General features: G+C 53.0%; 1 protein-coding gene across 7 annotated transcripts in view; it reads left to right on the forward strand.

The window, feature by feature from the left end:
* Nucleotides 1-20,303, forward strand: part of LOC130530721 (nucleolar protein 4-like) — a 46,853-nt gene that overhangs the window by 4,936 nt on the left and 21,614 nt on the right. For 4 of the 7 annotated variants that reach the window (XM_057042191.1, XM_057042192.1, XM_057042197.1 and 1 more), the window contains 4 exons: nucleotides 3,137-3,289; nucleotides 5,047-5,158; nucleotides 7,932-8,038; nucleotides 19,692-19,845. In XM_057042191.1, the coding sequence (XP_056898171.1) occupies nucleotides 3,137-3,289; nucleotides 5,047-5,158; nucleotides 7,932-8,038; nucleotides 19,692-19,845 (526 nt within the window). Of the gene's footprint in view, nucleotides 1-2,342; nucleotides 2,360-2,389; nucleotides 3,039-3,136; nucleotides 3,290-5,046; nucleotides 5,159-7,931; nucleotides 8,039-19,691; nucleotides 19,846-20,303 lie in introns of those variants that run through there. The other 3 variants (XM_057042194.1, XM_057042195.1, XM_057042196.1) reach the window with 3 other exon arrangements.

Consider the following 20,303-nt stretch of genomic DNA (forward strand, 5'->3'; position numbering starts at 1 on the left):
CCCCTCTTCCCTCTGGAAAACACATCCCGCTGCTCCCTTCCCTGAACTCACACATGTTGCCATGGTGACTCACTGCTCAAGGATGCTAAAAAGAACTTAATTAGATAGCAAGACTTCCATTCCTACCATCGGCTCTCACCCCCACCCTCCCCTCCCATTGTTATTATTATTGTTGTTGTTATTGACACTAATGATAATAATAATGAGGCCCTGCTGTTGTGTCTCCCCCTGCTGGCTGCTGTCTGTAGCTGTTCGCCCTTTTTAATCCCAACTAAAAGCATGCTGCTGTGTCTCCATCCCATAATATCCCACAAACACACAAATATCTCTGCTCTTCCTGACACGTGTCCCCACAGAGACATAAAAGTCATAAATGTCACAGACGTGTCTTATTCAGAGATTCATTTCTCGTCTGTGGTTTAACAGAATAAAGTGGGTTTTGTTACTGGTTTCTCCGAGAAGGAGGAAGGTTCCTCATGATCAAACCTTGCTCCTCCTCTTTTTCCTCTGCCCCCCCCCATATTTCTTCTTGGCACTCCTCCCCCGACCCTTTGTACCCATCTTTCTTTCCTACAAGTCTCTTTCTGCCCTCCTGCCAACACTGCAGGGTAATTAGCTCAAGGTCCACACTGTGTGTGTGTGTGTGTGTGTGTGTGTGTGTGTGTGTGGGGGGGGGGGGGGGTTGCTTGAACCCAGCTGTGATGAGCTGAGTTTTCATGGCAACAAATCAGTGACCCTTTTTCATAATTCCACAGCGATTAATTGAAAAATCCAGATGAGACAAACATGAAAGAACATGAAAGACATTCAGCTCTGACAACAGTGTGAGGTCCTCAGGTCTGAGATACATTTGGTTACCATCAGAGTGACATCAGAGTCTGAGAACATCTGGAGGAGGAGGTGGAGGCTGGGGTGGAGAATGAGGTGGAGGATGGGGTGGAGGATGAGGCGGAGGCTGAGGTAGAGGATCAGGTGAAAGAGGAAGTGGAGGATGGGGTACACGATGGGGTGGAGGATGAGATGGAGGATGAGATGGAGGCTGAGGTGGAGGATGAGGTGGAGGATGAGATGGAGGCTGAGGTGGAGGATCAGGTGGAGGATGGGGTGGAGGATGGGATGAAAGTGGAGTACTGTACCCCTCACCTGTGCACCTGTACCCCTCACGCTCTCAGGTGTAGAAGCAACCTTTCAGAATTCCAACGTCCACAAAACTGGATTATATCCAAACAGCAGCGAGATCCATGAAAAACCCAGAGGTGAAGATGGGTCAGGTGACCAAACCTGGGTCAGTGGGTGTTTCCGCTTCTAATGAGTCAGACCCCCGGAGGGAGGGAGGGATGGAGTGATGGGGAGGGAGGGAGGGATGGAGAGATGGGGGAGGGATGGAGAGATGGGGGAGGGATGGAGGGAGGGATGGGGGAGGGAGGGAAGGAGGGATGGGGGAGGGAGGGAAGGAGGGATGGGGGAGGAGGGAGGGAGGGAGGGAGGGGGAGGGAGGGATGGGGGAGGGGAGGGAGGGATGGGGGAGGGGGAGGGAGGGATGGACAATTGGGGGAGGGAGGAGGGAGGAGGGAGGAAGGGAGGGAGATATGGGGGAGGGAGGGATGGAGGGAGTGATGGGGAGGGAGGGGAGGAGGGAGGGATGGAGAGATGGGGGAGGGATGGAGAGATGGGGGAGGGATAGAGAGATGGGGGAGGAGGAATGGAGGAGGGAGGGAGGGATGGAGGAGGGAGTGATGGGGAGGGAGGCAGGGATGGAGGGAGGGATGGACAGATGGGGGAGGGATGGAGGGAGAGATGGGGATGGAGGAGGGAGGGAGGGATTGATGGAGGAGGGAGGGAGGGATGGAGGGAGTGATGGGGAGGGAGGGAGGGATGGAGGGAGTGATGGAGGAGGGAGGAAGGGATGGATGAAGGGAGGGGGGAGGGAGGGATGGAGAGATGGGGGAGGGATGGATGGAGGAGGGAGGGAGGGATGGAGAGATGGGGGAGGGGGGAGGGAGGGAGGGAGAGATGGGGATGGATGGAGGAGGGAGGGATGGAGTGATGGGGAGGGATGAGGAATGGAGGGAGTGATGGAGGAGGGAGGAAGGGATGGATGAAGGGAGGGATGGAGAGATGGGGGAGGGATGGATGGAGGAGGGAGGAAGGGATGGATGAAGGGAGGGGGGAGGGAGGGATGGAGAGATGGGGGAGGGAGGGAGGGAGGGAGAGATGGGGGATGGATGGAGGGAGGGTCCAAGTTCATGTTTGTATTTTTACTAGTGTGACTTTGACCCTGCTGCTTGTTGACTGTGTGTGTGTCTGTGTGTGTGTGTGTGTAGGTCCTGTATGCGTGTGAGTGTGTGTGTGTATGTAGGTCCTGTGTGTGTGTGTGTGTTGTGTGTAGGTCCTGTGTGTGTCTGTGTGTGTGTGTGTAGGTCCTGTGTGCGCGAGTGTGTATGTAGGTCCTGTGTGTGTGTGTGTGTGTGTCCTGTCTTTAGGTGTCTCTTAAACACACACCCCCAGTTCGATGTGTGTGTGCTGTCACATTAGCTACAGTCCCGAGCCACTGATTTGCCCTCCAACAGCAACGAGGCTGGTGGGGGGTCCTGTGTGTGTGTGTGCGTGTGTGCGTGTGTGGTGCAAGAGAGAGAGAGAAGAGAGAGATACACAGTCTAAAATCCCATCCAATCTCAGTATGGGAGTAGACAGTGGAGGACAAACATTTACTCTCTCTCTCATGTAAGGGGGGGGCAGTAGGGGGGGTGCAGGCTCCGACTACACTCCCTGGAAACACAGCTAACACACAAACATGGAGGCACAAGCTTAAAAGATGAAAGTTCTGATCAAATGTCTCATTATAGAGGGGGTGGGGTTACTGCAGCAGGTTACCATAGCGATGACGGTAGCCGTGCCTTGTGATCTGCTGGGTCGCCTGCTACTGTCGTTCCAGATGTTCACCTGTTCCAATCATTGATCAATAAAGGGATGAGCCCATGGGTCTGCAGCGTTCCCATGATGCCGTGCGCTCTGATGCTCCTCCCCACCACCATGAGGTCAAAGTTTGCGGGAACCGTTTCATTTCAGACGGTCTGTCCTCGCTCTAGCTGTTTTCATGGACCACTGATGGTCTTCCTGCTGGTTGTGTCCTCAGTGCGTGGACGGCGTCCCTGCGGTGGACTCGTCCCTGAAGCGCGTGGCTGTGGTGGAAGACTTCTTCGACATCATCTACGCCATGCATGTAGAAGTGGGCGGCGATCCAGGCAAAGCTCCCAAGCACGCCGGCCAGAAGAAGACCTACAAAGCCGTGAGTAGACTGATGGGATGGATCTAACTGGTTTCTGCCGGTTAGACCAGCTGGTCTCAGATCAAGAGTCCAACGTCTCCTCTAGGCGTTTGCAGGAACGGAGGTCGTTGGCGCTCCATGTCCGCCATCCCACCAGATGGTCCTCAGCCATGCTGCAGACCTACAGGAAGATGGCATCCATCTTCTTCTGTGGGGGGTGCTGGGGATGGATGGTGAACAGGTTCACACATCTCCCAAAGCCAAGCCTGCATCGCTGAGCTTCATCTTCATCTCCATCTTCTTTGGAGGGTTCTGACCATGTCCCGTCCTCTCTGACGGCCTGAAGGCTCCTGATCCCACGTGGATTTTCTTTTCCTCCCAGCACTTCCATGTCCCAGAGCGTCTTTGTCCTCTTCTCCAGCTTCCTCTCGACACCACACTGAGGTCTTTGTCGATGGAGCTCCATTCCTTCCAGCAGGGTTCCTCATCGGGACCTCTGCAGCTTGTGAGCGCAGTGTGTGACCTGTGGGGGTGCGTGTGTCCTACAGATGACCTTCACTCAGCTACAGGTCAGAGGTCAATCACATCTTCTTAAAGATGAAAGAGCTGAAAGCTTGTTTACCTGGAGGCATGTCAGAGGTCTACACTGGAGCAGGGAGCAGGGTTCTGGGCTGGTCTTAATCTATCACCGTCTATCACGAGCGCACACTTGCACGTGCGCACACTGAGCCGTCTCTGGCGTCTTGTCTCGGATGCCAACACCGCCCCCCTGCGGCGACACGGAGGAGGTGCAGCCCGCCCTGCTTCCTGCACCAGTTCTGCCGGACTGGTGAACCAGCAGAAACCAGCAGCAGCGGTTCCCTTTAGCTTCTGTCAGTTCCCAAACAAGAGGAAACATCTCTATCTCTTCCACACAAAAAGGAAGAAAAGTCTCACTTTTAAATGAGATGAAAGATTCTTTTAAATCTGGCGAAATAGACTTAAAAGAAGTAAATCTGGAAATGCTCAAAACAAAAGTGTGTTTCTTTAGAATCTATGGAGGTGACCAGGTTGATAGGTAACCACTCAAACACACACAAAGACACACACACACATGCAGACACACTCACACACAACACACATGCAGACACTCTCACACACAACACACACGCAGATGCAGACACACACTCACACACACACACACACACACACTCCTCCTGAGTCAATGTTTGATGACAGACCCCCCCACTGAAGCCCCTCCCACTCTGACAACAGTCCAAACTTATTATTGTTTGTGCTTTGAATCCAAATGGGGATGGATTTGCTGCAACAATCAGATGTTCCTTTGTAGTTTCTGCACATTCTCATTGTGAGAGTTTCTGTCCCTCCTCACACCACCATCACCATCACCACCACCATCACCACCACACCATCACCAGAGAGCCCACCAGCACCACCACCACAATCAACCATCATCACACATCACCACCACCACCATCATCACCACCACCATCATCACCACCACCACCACCACCACCATACCACCCTCACCATCATCACCACCACCACCATCACCACAACCACCACCAGTATGAAGCAGGCTGTGGGAGGCCTGGGGGTCACATCTGATCCACACTGATGCTCAAGGGCCCTGGAAACATGAGGAGAATAGAGAGGGGAGGGGTTTTCTGTCCCCTGACCTGAGTGGACACGTGTCCTGATTGAAGAAACCTCAATGGGACCTGATCAACTTCTGTCTCTCTTTGTCTCTGTCTCGCTCACCTGTCCTTCTGTCCCAGATTGCAGAGACGTATGCCTTCCTGCCCCGAGAGGCTGTGACTCGGTTCCTCATGAGTTGTGGAGAGTGTCAGAAGAGGATGCACATCAGTTCGGCAGGACAGGACTGCAAAGGTACTACAGAGCCCCACACGTGCAGACAGAACCTGGGCCTCCATCTGTACGGGGCGTTGAGATGTTGCCACATATTTACAGTGTCTTACCCACAATGCACCTTGATCCTGTACAGCTGGAGATGCTGTGTCTGTGGTAGAACCAGTCTGGTTACTGGTTGAACTGGTCACTGGTTGGACCTGAAGGTCTGAGAACCGCAGGCCCAGTTGATTGGACCATGCTCCCGGGAGCAGGAAAATGTTAAACAGGCCTGGGTGTTCCCCCTCCCCCAAAGCTTCCTATCCTATCCTCCACCCCGGCACCTTCTCCCCCCCCACAGTTTTTTCCTCGTCCCTCATTAAACCAGAGTCATTGGAGTGTCCTGTCTCTCTCCTCAATTAGCCTAATTAATGTCTTTTAACAAAGAAAATGGCCCAGGAGGCGTGCTCATTTCCCACATACTGGGGGGACGGAGGGGTGGTACTGGGGTGGGGTGGGGCTGGGGGGTGGCTTCACAGAGGGAGACAAAAGGAGAGACGTGCTGTAACTGCTGGAGAAATGTCCAATGTCTTCACTTTCTTCAAGAGACAACCATTTTCTACAGGCTGTGAGGACATTTAGGTGTGTGTGAGGGGCCACACTAGTTTTGATGGTTCCAGTCTGAACTGGGTTTAGGTTACAGTCACAAGTGGGGGATTTTAGGGTGTTAGTGGGAGAGTCCTCACAAAGATAGAGGTCCACATGTTTGTGTGTGTGTGTGTGTCTGCCTGTGTGTGTGTTTAGGCTGAAGGCTTTACCCCCACTGGGCATGAAGGCAATTAGCTGCTTTCGTTTTGAGTGGCATCCACACACACACACACACACACACACACACCTTTTTATCACTGTGCTGAAGTGATTCCTACTAAAGTTCAGCTGTGAATTATTAAATGCAATTAATCAGTGTAGACTGGAGCCATGTTTGACAGACAGGATGTGTGTGTGTGTGTGAGTGTGTGTGTGTGTGGGCACATTGATGGACATTTACTTGCGTTATGCTGAAACTGGTTTGGTCCCTCACCAACGGGTGTATCAGTGTCTGACTGACCATCACAGTAAAAAAACCTGATTGAAAACTCAAAAATCAGATCAACGGCTGATCGGCGGCTGATTGATGTCTGATTGATGGCTGATCGATGGCTGATTGATTGCTGATCGGTGGCTGATTGATTGCTGATTGGTGGCTGATCGACGGTTGATCGGTGGCTGATTGGTGGCCGATCGACGGCTGATCGATGGTTGATCGGTGGCCGATCGAACGCTGATCGATGGTAAATCGGTGGCTTATCGGTGGCCGATCGACGGCTGATTGACAGCTGATCGATGGCTGATTGTGGCTGATTGATGGCTGATTGACGGCTGAAAATCTCTCCTTCAACTCACACATTAAAACAGTCTCTAGAAGTGCCTTTTTTCATCTGAGGAACATCACAAAGATCAGGAAACTACTGATGCGGCATGATGCTGAAAAGTTAGTCCATGCATTTGTTACTTCCAGGCTGGACTATTGTAATTCTTTATTATCAGGGTGTCCAAACTCCTCTTTAAGAAGCCTCCAGCTGATCCAAAATGCTGCAGCTAGAGTTCTGACAGGTATTGACAAAAGAGATCACATAACTCCTGTAATGGCGTCGCTTCATTGGCTGCCCGTTAAATTTAGAAGAATTTTTAAAACCCTTCTTTTGACCTACAAGGTCCTCAGAGGCCTAGCTCCATCCTACCTGGAGGAGCTAGTGATACCTTATCAGCCCAATAGACCGCTCCGCTCTCAGAATGCTGGTCTACCTGTGGTCCCCAGAGTCTCTAGGAGTAGAATGGGGGCCGAGCATTTAGCTACCAGGCCCCCCTGCTATGGAACCAGCTCCCTGTCCAGGTACGGGAGGCTGACTCCATCTCTACTTTTAAGATCAGACTTAAAACCTACCTCTTTGAAAAAGCCTATTGTTACTAATTCTGTAGTTCCAGTTACTATCATAGACAGACAAATTATCATACTTAGGGGGTCGTCTAATCATTAGGTCACATTTAGCTGTGCTGTTATAGGCCAAGGCTGCCGGGGTCCGGAAACATGATCACCTGACAGGCCTCTGTCACCCCACTGGGTCATGGTTTCCTCTCCTCATCTCTCCTCTCCTCTCCTCTCTCTCTACCCAGCCGGCCATCAGCAGGAGGGTCCCCCTACATGAGCCTGGTCCTGCTCAAGGTTTCTTCCTGTTAAAGGGGAGTTTTTCCTTGCCACTGTTGCTTGTCTGGGGTCAGGCCCTGGGATTCTGGAAAGCGCCTTGAAACAATTTTGATTGTAAAAGACGCTATATAAATAAAGACTGATTGATAAAGATTGATTGATTGATGGCTGATCGATGGCTGATTGATGGCTGATTGACACCTCGGTGCAGCAGGACTGTTGCACGGTGACACAGCATCAATAAGATGATGCCCTTATTCAGCTATTGTTTGGAACAGCGCTTCCCCCTACAGCTCTGGAGGCTCTATGGCACCAAGGTGGGGGGTTCCAAAGACGCTGAATCGTCAGGGTGTTACTGGTGGCATCGATCCTACGTCCCTGTGAAACCGACGTGATGATGTGGAGATGAGAGTATTTATTAAAGCCACAGGTGTCTCACATGTTGTACATACAGTATTGCTTCATTAAACAACAGGGGGAACCAGAGGAAGCTAAATGAGGGAAGCTTCTGGTCCCAGTGCACCAGAACCCTTAGTCTAACCCTTGTCCCCTGTTCTGGTGGTTGTGCAGAGAACGACAGGCCCGGCTCCCTCCTGCTGGAGGTCATCGACTACAACATGCCTCTGACCACCACCTACATGAAGCAGATGAAGCTGCAGAGTCTGGACCCCCACAAGGTCAGTGAGCAGGACAGACATACAGAGGAACCTGCTGGTGACCTCTTTAAATGTAGCTCCTGTTGTCATGGTGACCAACAAACCAAGGACTGGTGATTAAAAGTGTTCCACCACCGGCACTTTAGCCTTAAACACTGTTATTTTCTCTGTGTGTGTGTGTGTGTGTGGGTGTGGGTGGAGGGGGTCTAGATAACAGAGGGTTGAGCTTGTTCCAATTAAGCAAGGCCCCTGAGTGTCAAGTTAATTAGCTGAGCAGAGAGAGAGGTGCCAATTTATGTTGGAATGCCGATTCTTTCTGCAGACTCACACACACACACACACACACACACAGATGAGGAAACTCTACGTGTTTTCACCATCACGTCCAGCTTTTACCAGCTCCAGAAGCGCAACATTTGATTAACTTAATAAATAAACCCATCAGTCATGCTGATGCAGAACCAAACTGGTCTAAATGGTTTTGGCCTAAATGGTTCCTCTTCCTCCCATTTTATTAACATCAGTTTTCCCCAACAGGAAGTGACATCAACCACGCACAGACCAGCGCTCTTCTGTAAATGTTGCTAATTTACATGCTACATGCATATTCTACAGCGCAGTGCTCTGCATAAACCCACCAGTCACAGATGCAAATATTAGCCTGCCGTGGCATCGGTTAGCATAGCAGCTGTCAGTTAGCCATGGTGCCTGTCTGTCTGCCTGTCTGTCTGCCTGTCTGTCTGTATCAGAAGCAGCCTGTGAGCGCTAAATAAACCATGTTGCTGTGCTGAACGTAGCCTGCTGCCGGTGCTGATCGATCCGTGAATCCTTGAGGTTCATCATTTTTCACGCAGGGTGGGGTCGTTGTGCCCCAGTCCTCCCAGTCGTCCCAGTCAAGGCCACCATTACATCTGCAGGAGAACTGTGAGCCCAAAGTTGGGAGGGACAGAACAAAACTGGGACGCAGACGTGCTTCACTGTAGGGATGTTCAACTGAACACATGTGATTAAACAAGATGCTAATGCTAATACTGAAATAATTCATCAGAGAGAGAGAGAGAGAGAGAGAGAGTGTGTGTGTGTGTGTGTGTGTGTGTAAGAGACAGAATGAAAATCATTACAGTACTCAGCTCAGAGGAGCAAAAGCACAGACTGGAATAGAGGAACAATGACTCACCTATAGAAATAACATGGGACATGAGGGAGCGTTAGCGTGTGTGTGTGTGTGCGTGAGTGTGTGTGTGTGTGTGTGTGTGTGTGTGTGATGAATAGAAGTCTATGAATAAAAAAACATGGCAGTCTTTTGTCTGGTCTGTTGCTGTGAGAGGAGCCACGGAGAGAGAGGAGGTGGAGATAGACAAAAGATGAAGAGGAGGAGGTAGACGAGGAAGAGGAGGAGGTAGATGAGGAAGAGGAGGAGGAGAACGTACTGCATATTTGTGATGTGTGAATCCTCCATTAGCACTCATCTCAAGCCTCTGTTCATCTGCCCAGCCCTTTATCTTTCCCTCCATCCGCCCCCCATCCCAATTCAATAAGAGGAGGAAATTACCCAGGATGCTTCCTGGCAGGGTGTGTGTGTGTGTGGTGTGTGTGTGTGTGGGGGGGGGGGGGGGTGCAGCAGATACTGTAGGAGAGGGAGGAGGATGGAGAGATGGCAGGGCGGTGGCTCTATGGCTAGAGAGGAGGTTGGGGGGGGGTAATCATATATATTATGGCTGGGAGTGTTTATCTGTCCATTATTTCTGCCCCCCCCGCCCCGGTTGGGGGTGGGGGGCTGCTCCTCACAATTACTGAAACAACCCAGACACCAGTGGTACCAGTCATCCCTGCTGGTCCTGAGCTTCAGGAGAGTTGAGGATTCAGACGGGACTCCAGGACCCGGGTCCTGCAGCAGACACATGAAGCACGGGTCCAGCAGGTCCAGCAGGTGTTTGTTGGCCTCTGCTTGGTCCACTCATCGGCACATGTAGGCGTTGCATGAGTGGAACGATCAGCCCGGCTGGTCCTGAAGCTGTCCCCTGAGGTGTCGGGGGCTTCATCTGAATCCAGGGTTCTGAGGAGAGCCTGCTCCTGATACAGGGGGGACTGAGGTGGTCCTGCAGAATCACGTCTCACATATATCAGCACATCATCTACGAATAAAAGAGTAAAACAGGTGTGTGTGATAGGGAAACACAAGACCTGCTGGCCCCACTAACATCTAAGCTCCAATCAAAGAACCAGAATGTCCTCACAACTCTAGAGATCCCTGGAATTCCCTTGCAGTGTCTCCCTCTGCCTATAGGTGGCAGGTTTGCCATGTAAATGTTTGTCATGCTCAGCTCTCTCTCCCTCTCTCGCACACACTCACACACAGTTAATGTTGATTAACCTTTATAAACCTGTTATAAACCTTAAACCGTCTCCTTTTGATGAGGTCATCACTCAGTGTCACAGGTTGCCTCATGCTGATTGTTAGCATTAGCCCGTGTCTGCAGTTAGCGAGGTTTTAGTAACAGTTGTTGCCCATCGGACGGCGACACACGTGCTGGTTCTGCTGCTCACGCCACCAACCATGTTGTGGTCATGTGACCAGGCCAGCGCCCCCTCCTGGCACACACAGGATGTTCACGTCTGGTGCCGTCCCTCGTTTGTGTTGTTAGCGCTCTCCATGTTCTCAGGGAATGTCTGATCCAGACTGAATATCCAGGCAGACAATTCCCATGATCCATCAGCACGCCTCTTTCGGGGGGGGAGTACAGGGTTCTGAGGGTCCAGGACTGTTGTCCTCACTGGGGCCTGAACATGTGGGCTGTAGCCTCAACCCAAACCAAGACCTTCTCCTCCGGAGGCTCTTCTCGCTTTAAAGGGCCTCGGAGTTAAAGCTGCCGTGTCGCCTGTTGTCAGTTGGTGCTTGTCAGTGGACAAAGTGTTGTCTGTGTTGTCTCAGTCATGTGACCCACCTAGAGACAGAAGCTGCCGGGTCAAACATGCTAACCCTCAGATGGTTGCTTTAGCTAGGTGTGTCTAGCTGCAGCTGGGTGTGGAGCCCCCCTCTCTCTCTCCCTTCCATCTCTCTCTCGCTCTCTCTGACGTCATCAGCCCGGCCCCGCCCCTCCCTCCCTCCTGCTAGCTACAGAGGGTCCTGTCGTGCGCTCGAGCCGCCTCATATTGTCCGTGTGAAATATAGAGCAAAGCGGACCGGAGGCGGATGAATAAACACCTGCGCCGACACCGAACCACGACTGCCACAGTCGCGTGCAGTAGCGGCCTCCCACTTTCATGTTCGTCAGCTCGCGCGGCTGAAGGTAAGCTGATGTTCCCGAGTGTTTTATTTGTGTTGCCTCACGCCTGCAGAGCTCTCCTCCTCCTCCTCCTCTTCCTCCTCTTCCTCCTCTGCGGTCACACTTCTCCGCGCTGCCGGACACTATTGACACCGATCAGTTATCGATGCGGCGCACGCGCAGCCACGCAAAACGCCGGTTTCACGCACTTTGCGGCGGTTTGGAGCGTCTCACTAACTTGTCACTCACTCCGTCTGTGCGTGCGTGCGCGCGTGCGCGCGTGCATAATTGTGTTGCTCCGTTGTCGTTCACGTCGCCGCGTGCTCCAACCTGACAGAGAAACATTGTTATGTTGCTGCGCGCGCAAGCCGGGCGCATTAATGATGCTCATGCGCGTGTGTTTACATTGTGAACGTGTATGCGCGCGTGTGTGGCGCGGGGGGGTGGGGGGGTGGTACTATGCAGTGACCGAACGCCCCGTGCGCCGTGACACAATGGTTGGCGCGTGCCAGGCACGGAGCGCGTGAGCGGAAGTTTTTATGTTCCACCTTCGCGTTGCGTGTAAAACACTTTAAAATTGCGGAGTTGGCGTGAAGCTTTGCTCCGCGCCGCAGGCCCCACCCACAACCGCAGAAAGTGACCGCAACGCCTCAGAATATTCACTTATTTCACGTTATTGAGCCTTTTACGGACATCCGGGAGCTTTTCCTCCAAACTCTCGGTCCATTTTTCATTGCTAAAGCTCCGCGTGAAAACAGTTTATCTTTTAATTAAGTAGCATTTTCATGAAAAACTTAATTGTTTATAGTTTATATATAATAGTTCTTTCTTCTGACGTAAGCAGGTGAAGTAACTCTGTTGATTTTAGCATTTAGAACATTCTTTGTTACATAGTTTTGAAATTAAAAACCTTCCAGCTTAGTGTGGGAGCCCAAGCATCCCATAATGATTTAATGAATTTGCACCGTTTTCACTGTAGCTTTGATGCTAGCAGCATTAGCAGCACCTCTTTGATGAGGCTGTCGGTTAATCAATGGAATAAACTCAGACCCTTTGACCAGATTTGCCCCCAAGTCTGCTGCTGGTTCCTCCTCAGCTGCTGAGGACGGCGCCCCCACGGGCGGGTTGGGGACGGCTCTGCAGCCCTCGGGGTTCAGTGCCTTGCACAAAGGCCCTTAGGGGGGTGAAGACTGCGGCTCTGCTGGATGAAGGACGCGCGCTTTTGTCCAGCATCAAGTGCAGCTGTTTCCATGGCGACTTCTTCTGGATGCTGTCGTTCCAAAGTTGTGGAGAATGGCTGCTGCTAGGACTTGGCTGGGCAGGGAGAGTTTCTGAGTGGATCCCACCACATGCCTTGGTGGATCCCACCACATTCCTCAGTTGATCCCACCACGTTCCTCACCACGTTCCTCGGTGGATCCCACCACGTTCCTCGGTGGATCTCACCACGTTCCTCTGTGGATCCCGCCACGTTCCTCACCACGTTTCTCTGTGGATCCCGCCACGTTCCTCACCACGTTCCTCAGTGGATCCCGCCACGTTCCTCACTGCGTTCCTCAGTGGATCCCACTGGTCCTTGAGGCACTGAGATGTTTCTTCTTCTCCATCATCTTCATAGGCGTCTCAATGCTGGGCAGCTGAAGGGTTTATGCTCCTCAGGATCTCTCTAGATCCCCCCCTGCCAGCAGGACCAGAAGAGCCTCTTAGCTGCTCACTTCTCTGCTCCAAATTAACCCCTCTCCCGACCTGAGTGACCACGTGTCTAATCCCCTTTTCCTCTTCATCCTCTTGCTGTCCCTCTGGGACGGATCTGTCTCAGAGTGGCTCCTCAACTGCTCAGACGTCAGGACCATTTGGTGGACCTGATGACGGATCACCTTTAGGTTCTGGGGCCTTTGGACTCGGTCCAGAATTCAAGTTTCCCTCCTTTTCAGCCGTCACGGCGCCCGTTTGGAATCCACTTTGTCGCCACATCTGTGAGAACATGAGAGTTTTGCTGAAGGTGGAGAACGCCCCCCCTGGTGGGGCTGATGGTTCTGCTGCAGAAGCTCTGATCTTCGGATGACTCACGCGCAGGAGGAGCAGCTCCACCTGAGCTCCTCAGGTGGTAATTACACCTTGCTAATGGGGCAGCAAGCAGGGAAGAGTCTCCAACAGTGTTTATTCCCGTCCTGGAGCTAAATCGGCGGCTCTCTGATGGACTCTGGGGGTCTGCAACGTTCCGAATATCTGCACAGATCAGGGGGGGTTTCGGTGGATGGATGTGGGAGGAGCTTAAAGCTCCAGAACCTCAGTGAGACGGTCTTGGCAGCTCGCTGACCTGATGGTCTCCATCCAGGTTTGTTTGAGAAGATAGACGTGGGTGTGAAGGTTGAAGGGGCGGAGATTATCCAGCTACCTCAGGATGTGTGTTGGACCCCCCCAGGGGGGAGGAACACACGCCTCTGTTCTGCAGAGGTCATAAGTGTGTCACATGACTTTAGTCCGGGATGATGTGACCAGTATGTGTGTAGGAACGAGTCTTCACCGCCGCGTCATGTGACCACTCTCGTTAGCTACGTCAACTCCAGGAATGTTGCAGAATTATCAGATTATCACTGGAATGTTGCGGCGTTGCGAGTGTGATGTTCGCCGTGCGCGTAGCTTTGATACGGGAGGCCGGTGGCCTCTGTGTTGGTTGTTAGGGTTGGGGTTAGCTCGCGGCGCCCCCTGCAGGAGGGCTCCGTCACTGCCTCCCCACGATGTGTTCAGTGCTCAGCCGCCGGAACCAGAGAGTCCCTGCAGAGATCAGCTCGGTAAACAGTCTGAGCTGAACCCCTGGCTGCCCCCCCCCCCACACACACACACACGCTGTCTAACAGCTTTACTGTGCTGCAACAATAACTCTAGTTTCTTTCGGTGTTGCGTGATTTATGTGGTTTGTTATGGTCCCTGTCCCTGTCTCAGCTGGTCCCTGTCCCAGCTGGTCCCTGTTCCTCTCCCTGTCCCAGCTGGTCCCTGTTCCTGTCCCTGTCTCAGTTGGTCCCTGTCTGAGCTGGTCCCTGTCCCTGTCTCAGCTGTTTCCTGTCTCAGCTGTTTCCTGTCTCAGCTGGTCCCTGTCTCAGCTGGTCCCTGTTCCTCTCCCTGTCCCAGCTGGTCCCTGTTCCTGTCCCTGTCTCAGCTCTGGTCCCTGTCCCAGATGGTCCCTGTTCCTCTCCCTGTCTCAGTTGGTCCCTGTCTGAGCTGGTCCCTGTCCCAGCTGGTCCCTGTTCCTCTCCCTGTCCCAGCTGGTCCCTGTTCCTGTCCCTGTCTCAGCTGGTCCCTGTCTGAGCTGGTCCCGGTTGAGTTTCTGGCTGTCCTCTGCTGGCTGCAGCCCGGCAGCAGTTGTGTCCACTGGCGCCTGCTGGGTGGACGTGTCCTGGTCCAGCAGTGACCTTTGCCTGGATTAATCCCTGCTGCATTTCCCCAGGATTGCTTGCAGCGGGAGAAAGGGGTTAATCGTCCTGCATGGGGCAGATTTGTGGCTGACTGGATTAAGTGGGGCTCAGAGTGTTGGACACCTCACTAATCCCAGTATCCATGCCCCTGATGGTGGCTCCAGAAGGGCAGACTGACGGGCTGGTTTATACCCACCATGACTGACTGGTTTCCTGATTGAGGGAGTGGCTCTGAAATGCTCTCTGCTCCCCTTCAACTTGTTCTCTCTTTTGGAGTCTGACTGTTGATTCAACAGTTTACAACAGTCGGCGCTCCCTGGCCCGACCCCGCGGGTCAATGATTAGCTCTGGGAACCAGCTCGCTACAGCCGCTGCGAGCTATCGTGATGGATCTTCTCCTGTTTGGCAGCTCCTCTTCGTCGCCCTAGTCAGTTACACAGACGAGGCCTTTTCTGCGGTTTAGGGCTGAACTGGAACAGCGCCATCTTCCCGTCATGGCGGTTTGTCCAGCAGCGGCACCTCCGTGTCGGTGGTTAGCATTTTTATTCTAGGGTGAGGGTTAGGGTGAAGGTGAAACTAGCAGCAGAGTTCTCAGACTAAGGAGCAGCTCCGCACTTGTTGTGGGCCACTGGGTGGGTGATTGACAGGAAGTTCACGTCCAAACGCCTGCAGGTTCATCTTACATGATGACATCAGCTCCATACTGACGCAGCTCAGATACTGTATGTCTGGTCAGTTTCCATGGCGACAGAATGTGTTGTTGATGTAGACATGAAGGCTCTCTCTCTTGCTCTTTTCCCTAACTCCCCCCCCCCAGATTTGATCTCAGGCTTGTGTCTTCTGCTAACAGAACCATTCCCTCCCCCGACCGTCCTCTACCCCTACTGACTAAAGCAGACTGGTTCTTGGGTCCGTACCGGTTCCTCCTTCTCTTGTGGAGGAGTCTGAGATGAATCATCTCATTAATCAGTCTGCCACACGCCGTGAAGCTGATCTCAGAGCTCCTCATCAGCCTCGCTGACCCGTCTAATTAGATTCTACGTCTAGGGTTGCAACAGGAAGTGACCTGCAGACAGATACAGAAGTGATAGATCGCAGGTGGAGGTGGGCCAGCGTGTCCGCCGATGGAGGTTACCGGTTCCTGCTCCACAGCGCGGAGATGCTTTGACTTTCTGCTGCTGAGAACATGGTAGTTCTGAAATTCAGGTCTGTTCCTGACCTCAGCGTTTAAGTCCCCTTTCCTTCGCTGAACTAGCCAAACCTTCGGGTGAAAGGTCACCTGAGAAGGTCAGGTGGTGGCGCTGAGTCCAGCTGAGGGCACAACCCTGGAGGTGCGACCTGTGACGGGTTTTACCAGAGAAGAAGATGATTGTTCCACATGTCCAACACATTCAGAGACAGATCACACTCACCGTGTTTCCGGCTGTTCTCGTCGGTGCGGAAACGCGCCCTGAATGTTGGCGTCTCGGCCACTGACCAACTTTGACAGCAGCAGTCAAACAGGAAGTAGAAATCAGCTGGAGATGGTTTCCTCCTGTAGATCAACAGAGAGACAGGAAAGATGAAGAGTGAAGGTCAGAGAGGGACCCCTGGTCCCAGGCAGGCAGACAGGCAGGCATACAGGTGGGCAGGCAGGCAGGCAGATAGACAGGTGGGCAGGCAGACTGGTGGGGAGACAGGTGGGGAGACAGGCAGGCAGATAAACAGGCAGACAGGTAGGCAGGCAGACAGGCAGGCAGACACCATTTAACAGCTGGTTCATTGTCTTTACAATCTTGCAATCAGTGCAGTGTGTGTGTGTGTGTGTGTGTGTGTGTGTTTTGTCTGTGTGTGTTCTGCCCTGTTACAGCACACATTCATGTAGAAACACACACCTCCTCCTTGTGGATGAGTTTCAGTCAATACTCTGCAGTGCAGTGGCCAGTTAAACCCTGAGGTGTGTGTGTGTGTGTGTGTGTGTGTGTACGTGTGTGTCTGTGTGCGCGCGTGCGCGTGCGCGTGCACGTGCATATGCTATCAAAGCCTCCTCAGTTCAGAAATGCTCCTGTAGCCTTCAGTGTCTCAGGGAGCTGTTGATTGACTGCCGTGCGCTGTCGCGGCTCTTCGTTAGCATTAGCCCGGCTGTCCTCCAGTAACGAGGGTCGCCGGCTGGCTCCGGCGGGGTTGTCCTGTCCAACTGGTGGTGACGACAGATGTTGAGGGACGTGAAGCTGAGCTCCTGTAGGTGGACTCAGGTCGTACAGTTCTGTGCTCTAAATGCAGGTGAGATGTTCCTTAAGGCGCTGATGTGGTTTAATGAACGTGGAACCTTCCTCATCGGTTCTGGACAGGTGCTCTGTTCTCCAACCCTAACACGTAGATGTAGGACCTCCGCTAGCTGGAGACAGATGGATCACGGGGGTTTATCTGATCTTAATCCAGGTGAAGAACAGAACAACTGTCACAATCCTGAAGGAGCGAAGGGGTGGGGTGCTGCTCTGTGAACTGGGAGCTCTGGGACCAGGTGATCAGCCTGGAGCTGAGCTTTGGCCTGATGGTCCCGTGCGCAGATGCTGAAGGTTTCAGGTTCATCACAGCGCCTCACGGAACCATCAGAAGTACCCACGGACGGCCGTTAGCAGTCCAAATCATTATAATGGTCAACGAACCTGTTTCCATGGAAACCAACAAACATCATGGCAGGTTGGGGGAGGGTTTAGAAGAAAGGAGTGGGAGCAGTTCTGATGGGTGTAGAACAAAAACATGTACAGTGAGAGGGGAGCGTGGCGGGGGAGGAGGTGGCAGGCTGATGGAGGAGAGGTTGGCAGGGCCAAGGTGTTGGGGGAAGGGAGGCACTGGGATCTAAATGAGTGTGTGTGTGTGTGTGTGGGGGGGGGGGGGGAGGATGCCAATCTGGGGTCCAGCGCTGCACCTCCACCACCTCCACCGCTGGCTGGAGAACAAAGAGAACAAAGAGGTGCAGGAGGGCCCCGCCCCCAGCTCCCTCCGCTAAAAACAGTCCACCTTAATTGATTTTCATTGAAGTGACTGAGGATGGATCAGCTCTGGAAAGGTAAGACCAGATTCCAGAACAGTCCCAGGTGACCCCACCTTCCAGGCCAGATGGGGGCGGGGCGAGGGTGAAGGTGGCAGCAGAAGAGCAGACGTCTGCTCCTCCGTGTTGGCGAGGAGGTTCTCCTGAACGGTGAGGCTCCTCTGGTGAGAGATCATCTCAGCGTGGATAATTGCTGTTTGCTGAGAGGCCTCGCCGCCCTCCAGCAGCTCCGTCTGCTGGGATGCAGGAAGTTGTGGGCGTGGGCGGGAAGAGATGATTACTTCTCAAGTTGGAGGCAGACGCGGCAGAGCCGAAGAACCTTTTCTCCACCCTGGAAGTGTCCAGATATGGACGCGCAGCCTCTTTGATGCTGTTCTGAGGTGCGTTTTGGTGGAACACTGTCCCGACGGCGGCGGAGTTTCTCCGTCTGTGTGGATCCACAATGATAAAAGAGTTGGTGCAGAACCGAGGGAGACCTGGACCTGAAAGAGAGCCAGTCCTCAGGTTCCTCTTCAAAGGACTGACTTTAAATGATGCCATTGTTTCCTGTGGTGCCGTGTAGCTACAGCCAAGGGTGGGGGAGGAGAGCAGAGCAGCCAGGGGGAGGAGGTGAGGAGGTGAGAAAAGGAGATGGAGAGAAGGGAGGAAGAGGGGGGAGGAGGGGAGGAAAGGAGCTGGAGAGATGGGAGGAGGAGGTGAGGGAAGGAGCTGGAGAGATGGAGGAGGAGATGGAGAGAAGGGAGGAGGGTAGGGAGGGGAGGGTGAGGAAAGGAAAGGAGAGGGAGAGATGGTAGGAGGAGAAGGAGAGAAGGGAGGAGGAGATGGAAAGATGGGAGGAGGTGAGGAGGTAAGGAAAGGAGCTGGAGAGATGGGAGGAGGAGATGGAGAGAAGGGAGGAGGTGAGGAAAGGAGCTGGAGAGGTGGGAGGAGGAGATCGAGAGAAGGGAGGAGGAGGGGAGGATCACATGTTTCCGTTTGTCCGGTTGCTAAACTGATTAGCTTAGCAAACGCCGGAGCAGATCCGGCGGTTCTGCTCTGGAAACACACCCACACCCACACACACAGACACACTCACGCAACCACACACACACACTCACACACACTCACGCAAACACACACACATCTACACACACACACACACAAACACTCACGCAACCACACACACATCCACACACACACACGCACACATACACCCACATCCCCCCCACACACGCACACACACACACACGCAAGCAACCACACACACACACATAGAGGCCAGTGATTTGAGGGTTGAGTGTGTGTTTCTTTATTTGAACCTTGACCTGTAGAAGCCGACGTGGCCACGCCTCCAGACGCATTTGACCACTTCCTGTGGGCAGTCTTGGTTGTGAGGTCCACAGACGAGTGTCCAGCATGCACGTTTGAGAACAAGGTCACGGTTGGTTCACCAGCATGGTGGACAGGTAGCCTGGAGGACAGGTAGCCTGGAGGACAGGTAACCTGGAGGACAGGTAACCTGGAGGACAGGTAGCCTGGAGGACAGGTGGGGAGGAACTGGTGGGGAGTGACACACACATCCTTGTGTTCCTGTCTTTGTGAGGACTTTCATAGATAATCTATTGGCCCCGCCCACCTTCATTTGACCCTGAACTAAAGCCTGACCTCAACCTTAAAACCTCCATGACACCGGTGTGAGAGCCTGTTAGCTGTGTTAGCTGTGTTAGCTGTGCTGGCTGTGTTAGCTATGTTAGCTGAAGCTCTGCACAAGCTTCCAGTCCGCCTCCGTCCCTTTATCCTGCTTAGTTGTAATTCACAAACAGCCCGGGGTCAAAGGTTAATCTCTGAACCCTGACGCCCATCTTCAGGTGCGGGCTGATGGATGTACTGGTCTGCAGGTTTATTGAACTGGTTCAGTGGGTGGGGATGACTGAGTGAGTGGCTACCGTTGCTAACAGCATTACATCTGTTTCCCCCAGGATGACAGTTCTCTGAGCAGCGAGGAGGAGGCCGAGATGAGCGAGCCCACATGGCTAACAGCTGATCTGGGAGCAGCAGCAGACCTAAGTCCTCGGAGCAGAGCAGACAGGATGCGCCACAGTCCCCAGAATGTCCACAGTAAGGAGGAGGACGGTAAGGACCTTCATGCTGTTGCTCAGTCCGTCTCGCTGAGCAGGAGTAGGACGTCAGTGTGTGTGTGTGTGTGTGTGTGTGTGTTGTGTGTTCTGCCTTCTGGGTTTAGAGCTGTGGTGGTTGGGGGTTTGGGTTGTGCCCAAACAGTGAGAGGAGCTGACAGGAACTCATAGGAGATAAGAGAAGCTGAGAAGGGCTGAGGAGGGGGAACTTCCTCTCAGTATCTGGTGGTCGGTTGTGAGTCTCTGGCCTGGAGGTGGATCAGAAACGGGCGTGTTGAGCCCGTCAGACCACATCTGAACAGATTTGGCTTCAGCCAGACTTCTTTCTGACTGGTTAATCTGAAGATGATCATGTAAATCATGTCTGGTAAACCTTGTCTGACGTTACCTTGACTACACAGCCAGTTTGGGTTTTCTGGGTAAAACTGGGACGTGTCTGGACCAAAGCTCTTCCAG

The sequence above is a fragment of the Takifugu flavidus genome, chromosome 8, assembly GCF_003711565.1.
Source record: "Takifugu flavidus isolate HTHZ2018 chromosome 8, ASM371156v2, whole genome shotgun sequence".
Taxonomy (NCBI): Eukaryota; Metazoa; Chordata; class Actinopteri; order Tetraodontiformes; family Tetraodontidae; genus Takifugu; species Takifugu flavidus.